Raw genomic sequence first — 13,840 nt, 5'->3', positions numbered from 1 at the left:
ACTTACAAAAGATATTAAAAAGGTGAAGCGTATGAGACAAACTCAATTCCATTTTTTTTAATAATTTTCTTTTATAAACTAAACTAGTGATAAAACAAGAAACTAAAAGACTCAATTGCAAGATCTAAAGATATACCTTCAAGCACTCACCTCCCCAGCAACGGCGCCAGAAAAGAGCTTGATGTCTACTACACAACCTTCTTCTTGTAGACGTTGTTGGGCCTTCAAGTGCAGAGGTTTGTAAGACAGTAGCAAATTTCCCTCAAGTGGATGACCTAAGGTTTATCAATCCGTAGGAGGCGTAGGATGAAGATGGTCTCTCTCAAGCAACCCTGCAACCAAATAACAAAGAGTCTCTTGTGTCCACAACACACCCAATACAATGATAAATTGTATAGGTGCACTAGTTCGGCGAAGAGATGGTGATACAAGTGGTATATGGATAGTAGATATAGGTTTTTGTAATCTGAAAATATAAAAACAGCAAGGTAACAAATGATAAAAGTGAGCATAAACGGTATTGCAATGCGTTGAAACAAGGCATAGGGTTCATACTTTCGCTAGTGCAAGTTTCCTCAACAATAATAACATAATTGGATCATATAACTATCCCTCAACATGCAACAAAGAGTCACTCCAAAGTCACTAATAGCGGAGAACAAACGAAGAGATTATGGTAGGGTACGAAACCACCTCAAAGTTATTCTTTCCAATCAATCCATTGGGCTATTCCTATAAATGTCACAAACAACCCTAGAGTTCGTACTAGAATAACACCTTAAGACACAAATCAACCAAAACCCTAATGTCACCTACATACTCCAATGTCACCTCAAGTATCCGTGGGTATGATTATACGATATGCATCACACAATCTCAGATTCATCTATTCAACCAACACACAGAATCTCAAAGAGTGCCCCAAAGTTTCTACCGAAGAATCACGACGAAAACGTGTGCCAACCCCTATGCATAGGTTTATGGGCGGAACCCGCAAGTTGATCACCAAAACATACATCAAGTGAATCACGCGATATCCCATTGTCACCACAGATACGCACGACAAGACATACATCAAGTGTTCTCAAATCTTTAAAGACTCAATCCGATAAGATAACTTCAAAGGGGAAACTCAATCCATTACAAGAGAGTAGAGGGGGGAGAAACATCATAGAATCCAAATATAATAGCAAAGCTCGCGATACATCAAGATCGTATCACCTCAAGAACACGAGAGAGAGAGAGAGAGAGAGAGAGAGAGAGAGAGAGAGAGATCAAACACATAGCTACTGGTACATACCCTCAGCCCCGAGGGAGAACTACTCCCTCCTCGTCATGGAGAGCACCGTGATGATGAAGATGGCCACCGGAGAGGGATTCCCCCTCCGGCAGGGTGCCGGAACGGGTCTAAATTGTCTTTCGATGGCTACGGAGGCTTCTGGCGGCGAAACTCCCGATCTATTGTGCTCCCCGATGTTTTTAGGGTATATGGAGATATATAGGCGGAAGAAGTACGTCAGGGGGGCCATGAGGGGCCCACGAGGGTGGAGGGCGCGCCCCCCTGCCTCGTGGCCTCCTCGTAGATCCCCTCATGTGCACTCCAAGTCTTCTGGGCTTCTTCTGGTCCAAAAATAAATTCCGTAAAGTTTCAGGTCAATTTGACTCCGTTTGGTTTTCCTTTTCTGCGATATTCTAAAACAAGGTAAAAACAGAAACTGGCGCTGGGCTCTAGGTTAATAGGTTAGTCCCAAAAATCATATAAAATAGCATTAAATGCATATAAAACATCCAAGGTTGATAATATAATAGCATGGAACAATAAAAAATTATAGATACATTGGAGACATATCAGCAGCTCAAGGCACACCGGCCGCGCGTCGGCGATGCAGCAGCGCAAGGCGCCCAAGGCGTGCGCGGAGGGCGTCACGGAGCAGGAGGCGTCACCGGCGGTCGTGCTGCCGAGGACCGCCACGGTGCGCGACTTGCTGGAGGCGGAGGAGGCTCCGGACCAGTGCTCCATGACGCCGTGTGGCGATGGCGAGCGCGCGGTCGGCCGCGTCGCGCACCTGGCACGCCGGGGAGGGGACGCCGCCCGCGGCGCGCACGGGGCGCAGCGCGTCGAGCATCTCGTGCTCCCGTCGCGTCCGCCACTTGGGTGTCCACTCCGCCGGCTCCGCACTTGCGGCCCCTCTCGTCCGCGGCCGCCGCAAACACCGTGGTGGAGGTGGAGGAGGAGGGCGCCATCGTGGTCCGGGAGAGAGAGCGCGAGCTAGGACGGCAGGTCGGCTCTGTTGTGGGGCGACGAGTACGAGGTCGACCCGGAGCTGCTGCTCTGGCTGGACCCACAGCCGCCAGAGCTGGTGCTGGGGTCTGACGTGGTGTACATTGAGGAGGTCGTCGACGACCTATTGGCCACGCTCACCTGGCTTGCCGGGCCGCGCACCACCGTATTGCTCGCCGGCGAGCTCCGCAACGCCGTGCTCGAAGCTCGTGTGTGTGTTGCGCTGTGATCGAAGCTCGTGCGTGCCCGAGCGCAGGCGGCCGCGCACGTGCTAGCCAGCGCGTGCATGTGTAGCAGCAGCCACGGCTCGACCCCGCTCCTAGCAGCGTCGCGGCGTTCGCCTGGGCGTCCGTCTGGAAAAACGAGTGAATCTTTTCTCAACCCTAGAAAAAAAATTCGCCGGCAGCCCCTCAAAGGGCAAAAATAATGCCTCCTCGAGGCTCAAGGGCTGGAGATGCTAGTATCTCCCAATCGGTAAGTGTAGTACGCCCGTGACAACCGGGGAGCCGTGAACGACGCACGCAAATTTCTCCGCCTCTCGACCCGACCCGACCCGCTTTCCTCCGACGCCGTCTCCCTCTCCTGCGATCTCCTCTACGACGAGCGACGCCACCTGCCTCATCTCTCCTTGGCACCAGCAGCGACCCCGCCGCTCGCCTTCTCCGGTGAGGAGCCTCGCCTCACCTCGCAACCTCCGTCCTCCCCCATCACCCTCCGTCCCGTCCATCCCCATAGCCGGCGAGACGTCACGACCTCACCTCCCAGTCCCCTGCTGTCCAGATCTACCCGTCCCTACCCATTGCTCCGTTCAATTCGATCCCATCCCATCCCATCCCATCCCATCATCTCTGGGTTTCGATTCGATTTGGTTGCAGCTGGTGGATCCGGGAGTCCATAAGATGGCCGCTTCCTATGTGTTGTCCGTGCAGCCAAATGAGCCCTTTAGGGAATCCGTTAGTTTTAAATCTGATAATGTAATTGCTCCGAATTTTGTTTTGAGATTTGGGCCTGAAGTTGTGAGGAAAAAACATTTCATAACAAATCCTTGTGAATATTGGGCTATTTCCTTTCAATCCTCTCCAGTATGATTGTCTTGCATGATGTAGATGCAATTGAAAGTATTCAATTTATCACTGGCAAGTTTGCCTGTGTTATTTGCTGATTTTGTGCCTATCATCACACAACTCCCAACTTATATTCCTATAACATAGGTAGCTTCTATCTTCGATGCAGAGTCCTGAATAGCTTGCTGCCGGTAGGGGCCATTAATCAGCTTCTGAGGAAACTATTCAGAGCCAGTCTTCTTCTGTAAGTGCTTTGTTACAACTCCTGCTTCTGTATGCACTCTGTTGAAAAACTAGTCAAGTATTCCGCTCCCTTATTATTTGTTTTAGGTTCTACGGTTGTACTAGGGCGGATCTCCTTCTCACAGGCGGAGATTCCTGTTTGTCTGCGGCGCACTATAGCTGGCGGTCCTCCATAGCCATGGTGAGTTACTTGCCCTCTCCTTAGTCCAGACCTTGTCATTCCCTGGACGCCATTGTCGCTGAATTTGGGCAGCCACCGAATCTGACTAGGACAAATTGAAAGTGAAGTTCCATTTTGAACGTTTATTGTTGGACAAGTTGGTACATAAAGATTGGTGCCATTTTGAATCCTCTGTTTTTCATTACTGAAGGTGATACTACCACTGACCAATGCAGTGCACCTCAGTGCCTCATTAGTCATAACAAAATTCATGTTCATATTTTGGGGTTACTTCACAGAGCAAGTTTGGGAAGGTCCTGGAAGCTGATGTTAAAGTAGAAGCCAACAGCTAGAAAATTCTAGTTTGACGCCATCGCAGTTTGCTAGCCATACTACATAACTAGAGGGGGAAGCAATACTTGAGATGACTAACACTTTTTGAAATGATGCAAAGCCTAAAAAAATAAAATTCCATTCTTGATTCTCATACTAATAGAAACCTTTTCTCAGCATTGAAGTACAACTACTATATCACTTGATTTATCTCCAAATCAAATGATGAAGCTATATGACACTTTCATTTGCATGTCAAACATACAAGCCATATAGTTGTATGCTGTCTTCTGCTTATAAAAGTCATGGTATTTCAAACAGGACAAAAGGTAGTACGGTGACATAAATTTTGTGGGGTTAAAGCACTTCAATTATAGTTACACCTTTAGGAACACCTTTAATGGGTTTAGGCGTTTGACGAAGGTAAGATGGATGGTAGCAAATAACTATCGAATGTGCTCATCGCTTGCTTTAGTTTCCCACATACTTTTGTTAGTTCTAGTTTGGTCATGGTTAATGTTAACTAGTGATAGTGAGCACCATATGCATTCCTCCCTCGAGGACAGGTTTATCACTCTAGTTTCACTGACGATGACAGGATCACAAAAGCCTGTGGGTGTCCTTTCTTCCACTAAAAACACATATCAAGGGCCTAGCCCCAGCCTCAGATTCAGGTACCGGTACAACAACAGACACAGTTAATGATGTACTTCCATTCCTGCACGACCATGCCGAACTGCTAACTAATGTTGATGCTATTACAGATAAAGCAGATATAGTCGATGAGGCGATAACTTTCTTCCGAGCAAATGTTTTCTTCAAAAACTAACATGTCAAAAGCCCAGCAGACAAGTTGCTTATCTATCTGACATCTTACATCAATATTGCCTTGAAAAGACTAGAAAGCTGCCGGACACTGGCTGTTGGAACTAAGGCAATCATTAACCTGGGGTTGGAAAATGTCCCTGTGCCCGGGGAACCAGGGTTTCCTTTCCCTGGACTTTTCACTCTTCCATTTCGAGATGACGTGGTATATTGTAGTAACTGGGTTATGCGGTACTAATGGACCATTGCAATCCTTTTATCTCATATGCCATTTTATTAAGACTACCCACAGTGGGAGTAATATAAGTGGTAACATCACACATCTCTAGACAAAACAGATGATTTTTGTATCTAAGCTAAACCTTGGTCAATTAAGATCAATTATTAAGGCTGCTACAGTATGAACTTTTGCCCTGATTGGGGGCACATGCACAAAAAAAAAATCATCTGACAGGTGGGCCCCCCTGTGGCACTGTGCTTATAAAATATATAAGAGGAGAAGTCCCTATGGGACACTAAGTGATAATGGATGCACATGCATATCACCTTTAGTTGCCCAATCCCAGCCAGCACAGCCAACCACGGGAAGGGCTCTGCAAGCAATAGGAGCAAAGAGACAAGAAGAAGACTACTATGTTTGACATATTTACTAGTGGATGGGGCGCGCCTCTTGAGGCAAAGCTGTGCGCCCTTTAATTGCAGGAGCATCTCAGTCCGTGCCTTTTGGGTTAAGGGTGTAATACATGCAAACTCAAGTGAGAAGCTTAGCTTGTGTGTGAACTTTAATCCTAGGCTTGTTCATTCTACTCATTCACAATAACCAGACAAAAAAAGATTGTGAAAAAAATATATATCAGGAGGTATTATTAAGCTAAATTACATACCATCACAACCAAAAAGAAAATAAACTGGTCATGAGACTTGGGGCATACGTATCATGCATATCTTGGCCACAAAAACTACATCTCATTCAAAAATTAATTCAGAGGTTAAATCCCGAAGAGGCCAGGGTTGATTCTCAAAGATCTCTGTGATCAGCTGATGGACATTACCATAAATAGTATACTGGATACTTTTCTGAATAATTAGAGTGTATCAGTACCATGACATGACAAATGAATCCCCATCTTAAAGTCCATTGCGAGATGAAATGGTCCCTCAAATAGTGTTTGTTTTCTAAAATAACCATAGATGCATCACGTCTTGCGTCCACCAGTGTCATCCAACTGTGGGTTTGGCGAGCCTTGATCCAGCAATGGAGCTTCTGATAGTACTCTGATTATCTAGCAGTAGTGTCCGTGAGAGCGACCGTTACCTATGCGAGAGACTGGCTCCGCGGCCTGTGTATGTGTTCTTTCAAAAACATAAGGATCCTGAATTTCTGTAGTTCAATCTCAGACTTCGCAATTGCGAGGACACAATCGTTGCTGAAAGAATTTTTCAGAGACATAATATGATATTGCTGCTAGTACCAAAAGACTATTTAGAGCATGAAAGATCACATGAATGAACTAAAATGACGACGATAAAAATAAAAAGAAACATGTTTCCTTTTATCATACTGAACACCAAGAACTTAGATATGCTCTAAATAGCAGCCCGGTGCACATAACTCCCGCTTGCACAGGGTCCGGGGAAGGGTCCGAGCACTATCGACAAATGTCTTGCTTTATTGCTGCTAGTAGTTTGCGAAGATCAAAAGATAAAACCATGAAAAGAAGATAAGAGCAGAATCAATTTCTACTGAGAACAACTAGAATTGAATGCACCGAACATATATTTGAATCTTGAATCGAGTAATTGAACCGAACCTCAGTTAGTATATGTAGCTAAGGGTGTGTTCAGTTCGAGGAACGAAGTGGAACGTAATGGGTCGGACCCGTCCCTGGAGGTCGTTCTCGTGTTTGGTTGGAAAACGGAATGGAACGCACTGGTTCTCGGGAGAGGAATATTCATGCTATATGCCGAACCAAGTAGTTCCTCCAAATCAAGCTGACAACGCGGAACGCCTTGCTTGCCCACAACCTTGAGTCGCCCCTCTGTATCTCCCTTGATGGCGACCCACGGACCTCTGCCCTTCTCTCTCTCTCTTCCCTCTGACCTAATACACTGCATGAGCACGCCGGGATCTTGTAGGTGCCTATTATTGATCTTGTAGCACGCTGGGATCTTGTGTTGGGTGGCTGCTGTTGATCTTGTAGCATGAGTCCGATATTATCTTCTCTGGTTCTCTGCGATTTGTTTTTGACGAAGCGTGCTCAATCCTTCAGTTCGTGAATCGTTGATGCTCACACGCCTTTGTTGCATGGATCGATGGATGAGTACTTTATTCGGTGATTTTTGTTTGATTGAAATTCAACAGAATTCAAGGTGAGATGAACAAATCAATTCCATTCCATCTCTCAGACCAAACAACGAAACGTAACCATTCTATTCCTTCGAATTATGTCTACCAAACACAAGGATGGAACCGACCCATTCTAGTGGAATGGAACCATGACATTCCATTACACTTCGTTCCCGAACCAAACACACCCTAAGAGTAAGGGCCTTAACTCCATAGTGAAAAGAGCAAAGTTAGCAGCACGATGCAATTCCTTACCTTTCCTTCATGGAGAGACTAACAAAAGAAAAAGATGAGCAGATTCTCCGAATATCAACAACTGGACATCTTAATATCCAATGAATGGAAAGTCCTCACCAAATTACAGATGTTAACACCACATAAATTACTGTTATCCTCCCAAAAAGAGAAAATTAGAAATATTGCTAGTTTAAGAAAACCACAATTATTTAATCAAGTAGCATATCAGCCATAGCAATATTCAGAGAACATAATGGTATTAACCTTTCATTTTTATTACTAAGATAGAAAAAACAAAATCATCTTTCTACTTGGAAGAATCCAAAGGCATGTCCAGACCAACGGGGGGGAACAATACAACCAGTATCCCAAATAGCGCTATTTGCCAATGGATTTCCAAGTTTACAATAAAATCCTACAAATAGCAAACAGCTGATTGTTGACAACCTTAGATTAAGCGGAAACACAAGAACAATGTTAAAGCACAAAAGAGAAGAACAATGAGAGCATAAGAAGAAGAAGAAGAAAAATACCTCTTTAATGAACCAGTGGGCCTCAAAACTCTATTGCCTCAAAGCAGCAAAGCTAATCTAAGTAACACATGGACAGTGATCTCTTCACACTAAATTAATCAAGTGTGTATTTTTATGCATGCCTGGAAGTCTAAAAGCATATGGATCTTGAGTTTTCAGAAATATTTGAGTACAACTCAATATGTTCTTCCCCTCCCAATGGCTTTTGTTATGCACAATCACTGAAGTTTATACACTCACCTTCCAGCTGCATTAGACAGAAATATACCCCGCGTCCTCTGTGCTACAGCTCTACCAATTCAGTTTGACCACCCAATAGTTGTAATCAGGCCAGTGTGATCAGTTGGTCAGAATCCAGGATATAAAACAATATGAGATTATGCTTGTTGCCGTATGAATAGACAAATATGTACTTCCTAACCTGAACATTCTTTTAATAATATAGTACTAACTTATTTCTCTTAATAATACACTATCACAGTTAAGTTCCAACAATAGAAGTTACATTATCTATCATGCAAGCATTTTCTCCTTCGCAATAATTTCTGTCGTATGCAGCTGCAGCCCATAATTTTATAGAAGTTCAGATGGAGAAAATAAATATACCTGAATAGCTAGTGCGGGAGAGTATCCATGGCGGCATTGTGAGCCTGTTACACTGCAAGTTGCCACTGTCATCTTCATCTGTAAGCCATTGTCGTCCTCTTCTTCCGCAAGATACGGCCACAATGTCGTGCCATGGTACCAGAGATGGAAACGTTCAGATTCAGTATCAGGTATGGCTCGATATAATGAACGATTCTACAAAATCAATGAAAAGCTGGGAGCCACTTGCTCAGATCAAAACAACCTAGAACTAAATGCACAAAAAAACCTGAAGTAGACTATAATCAATTAATGAACATGTGCGATAACAAAGAAATGAGGGAAATCATGGATAACAAACTCAGGTCACGTAATAGACTGAACTGAACTTAGATCAATATTGCAATCTCCACATCTCAGTTTATAAATTTATATAGTAACTACAACTCAAAAGATTAAACATAAAACTGAGAAGGAAATGCATTTTAACAAACATATGATGATCATGAGCGCAGTGCAAACCTGCTAACATATTCGATGCATCACGGATGGCCTCGCGAGCATGGCCAGCGCCCACTCTCTGCTGCCTCACCTCCACCACCCTATTCTGTCCCGCTACCAAACCACTAAGGAGGTAGTGCGGTAATGCGATATACATACTCGAGAACCAAGTTCAGCAAAATTTCATCCTTCTCAGTTGTAGAAAAGAAACAATGCTTCAGAGCTACGACATTTGGGTGGTCATGTAGGTGTTTGGTCCGAAGCTCGCGGTTCTTGTACTGCTTATCCTGAAGAACCTTCCTAATAGCAATGGTTTGCCCTGTCTGCAAACATTTAGCATGCAATACAGTAATATTAAGGTTATATCAGACAACAAGCTCTATGTAGACACAAAATTGGTTCATAGATAGTCACAAGAAAATCTATTATGGCTATATAGAATATCCTAGATATATAGATAGGCAGCTCAAGACAGGAATACAGAAAATGCGTAAACAAAGATCAGCCTGAAGTTGTTGCAACTAACCTGGTGCAAAATAGCAAATGAACATGCAGAAATGCATTAAGAGTGAAATATGCAGAAAAGATGAAGATGTGGTGTGATCTATCACCCGTTCCGGTGTCTTTTTCTTTGTTATTGTCCGTATCAGCCTAACCTAACAAACAAATTGACAGGCTGATCGGTGAGACCTCAGCCTGGCTATTTATTTAATCTCATAATCTCACGCATGGTATAACTGATTTGTTTCCAACCAAGAAACGAATCAAACTTCAGCCTAGCTCCATATGCAACCTCCTAGGATACATATGAAGCAGAATGAAGGGTGCTGATCATTGGAGGCTACATTAAGAAACAGAAGTGAGTACGTGGTACTTGTTATTACAACCAGTGAACGTAATGAACAATCATTTCTTCTCTTTTAGTGAGACTACATGCAGCCAAACAAAAGATAATGTGATTGCGTGCTTTCTCACAAACACACCAGTTAATGATTTCTTGTGTTGTGCCTATTTCATTTCCTTCCAACCAGGCAGACTGCAGCTAAATCCGCGTCTTGTTCAGGAAATTCACATCCACGAACTATGCAATCATTTTCCCGATGGAGTTACAGAAAACCAGCAGAAATCATTGGCGTCATGCAGGATGAATTAAGAAAGTGCATGCGGAGCTAACAAGTCAACTCCGCTGAAAACCACACGACTCTCCAATATTATTACTATTTTTTTATTTTTTGCGGGTGACTCTCCAATAATCGCACAGAGTACAATATCCAGGAGAGACCCGGAGAGGAAGCATCATCTCTCACCTGCCTAACAGAGACGATAACGAGCCGAGGAGGATTGGCATGGGCGACGGGCGATGGGCGCCTTGCTTCGCACTGGATCAGGGGAAGCTAAAATCACCCCCAATTTGACCAAATAACACCCAGGAAATCAAGAGGAAGAAGTTGGAAAAAGAGACCTGGCGCATAAGGAGACAATGCGCGGATCCGGACCTGCTGACCCCCAGCCGGCCAACGATGGTTTCTTCCTCCCATCCTTCCGGCAGCCAGTTCGTCCAGATCGATCCGCTGCCTCCCGCGTAAGGCAGAGCACAGATCGAAACTGCCGCCGCCGCCTTCTCCTCCCACCCACTCCTCCCTCGAGACGACCACGTGCGTGTAACTGCGTGAGAGAGCGGAGCCAGTTCCTCTCCTGCTGGCGACGCTCGTGCCGGCCGGTTAGGTTTGCAGTTTGCTTCGTTCAGAAGGGAAAGGGAGGACGGTCCTGGGGTAGGTGTTATCTGGACCAGTTTGACCCAATAGGAACGACCAGAACGAAACCCTTCTATCCAATCGCTGTGATCGCTCTATCAGAGAGGCTGTTTTTTCTAGCTTTCTCAACGCTGCACAGTAAAACGGTGATGACGTGTGTAGCATGAGAAGGCGTCCTTCACGCGACTGTTATTGGGTTCAATTACTCAAGGTGTGTTTGCTCTAATTCATGTCAGTTGTGGTTCAAATCTTGTGCAAGATGATCCTGAAATCATCTATGCAACAAGATTGTTATGTGCAGGCATGAGCGCTGGGAAAGATAAGTTTTGAGATGAAGTCGTGCTATGATTTATTAGGCATGATTGAAAGCATCACGGTTAGAGTGTTATCGCTTTTGGGAAGTCGGGTATCCGTTACCGCGTGATCCGATCACACGAGGCCTAAAACAAACACTATCCAACGGCATCTATTACCCTCCGTAAATAAGTTACGTTACAATCATCCGAACCAAACAACACGTTAACCTTGATCGAACAAATACTACTTTGATTCAGCGACTTAGCTTTCCGTATGCCGGGATTTGCTCCAGCGACTTAGCTTTTTAGGTTATGTAGGCGATGCATGTATCTACATCAACAACTCTGCGTTTGTGCTGTAGCTGTAGCACGCACGAGACGATGATCTATAGCGCGATGACGTATGCCTCGACGGACTCCGGCGATGGGTTTGGCGAGACGATGATCTACGGCGTGAGCGCGATGGAGTCTGGCCCGACGGACTTCGCCACGACGTCCTACGGCGCGACGACCTCCATGTGCGGCGCGAGGGACTCTATCAATACGGCATGAGGCACGATTAATGTTACATCGGGACTTGATGACAACTGACATGATATGAAATGATCCGGCAGTAAAACAATTTCATATCTGAAAAGAATCTCACCCTAAAACAACTTTATTTTTTAGTATGGTGAGTGTGTATTACAATATTACATAAGAGACAGAAAGGGGTAATTTATATTTATTTTTAAGAAACGCCAGGCTGGGATCATTGCATCATGGCCGTATCGGAGCGCTAGCAATAGCAACAATCTCAGACTAGCATGTATAGCAGTAGCATTTTAAGTTGCAGTCACAATAGCCCCACACGTTATCGGAGCTTTCATTTAGGCATGTACGATCGCAACCATCGGTAAGGCCAAAGCACGGTCCTCTATAATTGCCGCTCAGGTGCCGGCATTGACTCGGCGTGTCGCATGTATACGACATTGAACATATTGGACATACTAGCACATGCAAGAACATGGTTAATTAGCCGAAAGATTAATCAAAACAACATCTTTCAAAAAAGATTAATCAAAACAACATATTAAGTTGCATACACCAGCCAATTCAATGACAAAGCTTTAGTTTTTAGGACAGACTTATATTTACAGCAGTTCATACATGTGCACGTACATACCGGCGGCTACGATGACAATTAGGAGCACGGCTCCAGAGATATTCTTTCCTAAAGGCCTCATTGGTTGTTTTTTCTGGAAGTTTTTTATGTTGAAAAAAAGAATGAGCAAACAGGTTGGTGGACCATCGAGTGAGAAGAAGTGCGGCAGTATATATATATAAATCACATGCCTAGTGTGTTCCACCGTAGAAGCATAAAGATATGATCCTATCCCCTAGTGTTTTCCAAATAAAGCTGGCCGGCCGGTGACACAGCTGGGCCTGTACTGGCCATGGTGTCAGGCGCTAGCTGGCCCACCATCAACACGCCAAAGGTTGCTAGTGGAGACAAATTTGAATGACGCTCGGCGAGCCATGGAGTTGGAAGCCGGCCATAGGCAAGCTGAGTCGTTGCGAGCTGGATCGTGAGGATCCCACGCCGCTGGAAGCCAACATTGTGGTGTCGCCTACTGCTGAGCCGAAGAAAATGTGGTGGAGGGGCTGGATCCTTGCATTCTTTGGTACAAGGAAAATTGATGCAGACAGTGAAGGCACCACACTATTCATCGGCCTGGGCTCTGTCAAGGCACAAGATCTCAGTCCGTGTGTCTCCACCTGACAGTAAAACGTCACTGTGGGCTCTTGGGTTTATCCAACAGTAATACATGGCATCACTGCCAGTAAGGAACTGCGAGTTAGGATGCGAGGCTTAAGGCTGGTCGTAATGGGGAGTATCATTTACTCATATTATGCATGTGATACTAGTGTATGATACTACTTTCGTAATGCATAGTATCATAAGTTAGTATCTTAGCTTGCCTTATTAATTTTCATGCATGACACAAAGTACTACAACATTTAATATGATACAGTATCATGATATGATACCACATTCTCTCTTTTCTCATTTAATTGTGTTTCACATCATCCAAAAAGTCTAGTTGACATGCATGATACCGCTTATGATACTCCCATTACGACCAACCTAAGACCCAACGGTGAATCTTGGTCACTTGCAGCTTAGGGACACTTGGCAGTGATGGGCTGGCTAGAAAGGTCTATTATCTAGTATTGTCAATTAGCACATGCAATCTAAATGTTATGAATAAAGGATCATATGCTCCCAATAAATGTTTGAGGGATATTTTTATCTGTGTTTTTATATAAATGATTGTTTTTGTATTTTCCACAATCATTTAAGTGAAATTGAGACTAATAGGAGCAGTAAGATATATACACTAGTAGAAAACAGGGCTTTGGTCACGGGGCAATATTCACATTAGTCCCAGTTCAGTCACGAACCGGGACTAATGTGAGCATTGGTCCCGATTCGTGCAGCTAAGGCTTTAGTCCCGGTTCACCTGAGCCCTTTGGTCCCGGTTTGAGACACGAACCGAGACTAAAGGGTGCGATGCCCTTTAGTCCCGGTTTGTGTCTCAAACCGGGACTAAAGATTAGACCTTTAGTCCCGGTTTGAGACATGAAGCGGGACTAAAGGGTGCGATGCCCTTTAGTCCCGATTTGTGTCTCAAACCGGG

At 44.6% G+C, this 13,840-nt stretch overlaps 1 protein-coding gene across 3 annotated transcripts in view; it reads left to right on the top strand.

The window, feature by feature from the left end:
* Positions 1-2,669: 2,669 nt before the first annotated feature.
* Positions 2,670-13,840, top strand: part of LOC119333278 — a 17,883-nt gene continuing 6,712 nt past the window's right edge. The window contains exons 1-5 of one of the 3 annotated variants that reach the window (XM_037606223.1): positions 2,670-2,755; positions 3,515-3,589; positions 3,676-3,769; positions 4,680-4,755; positions 4,846-5,311. In XM_037606223.1, the coding sequence (XP_037462120.1) occupies positions 2,736-2,755; positions 3,515-3,589; positions 3,676-3,769; positions 4,680-4,755; positions 4,846-4,910 (330 nt within the window). In that variant the 5' untranslated portion in view covers positions 2,670-2,735 and the 3' untranslated portion in view covers positions 4,911-5,311. The other 2 variants (XR_005161172.1, XR_005161173.1) reach the window with 2 other exon arrangements.

The sequence above is a fragment of the Triticum dicoccoides genome, chromosome 7A (genome assembly GCF_002162155.2).
Source record: "Triticum dicoccoides isolate Atlit2015 ecotype Zavitan chromosome 7A, WEW_v2.0, whole genome shotgun sequence".
NCBI classification, from domain to species: Eukaryota; Viridiplantae; Streptophyta; class Magnoliopsida; order Poales; family Poaceae; genus Triticum; species Triticum dicoccoides.
Note: the sequence above shows the minus strand (reverse complement) of the source record. Positions and strands in the feature narration are given on the sequence as shown.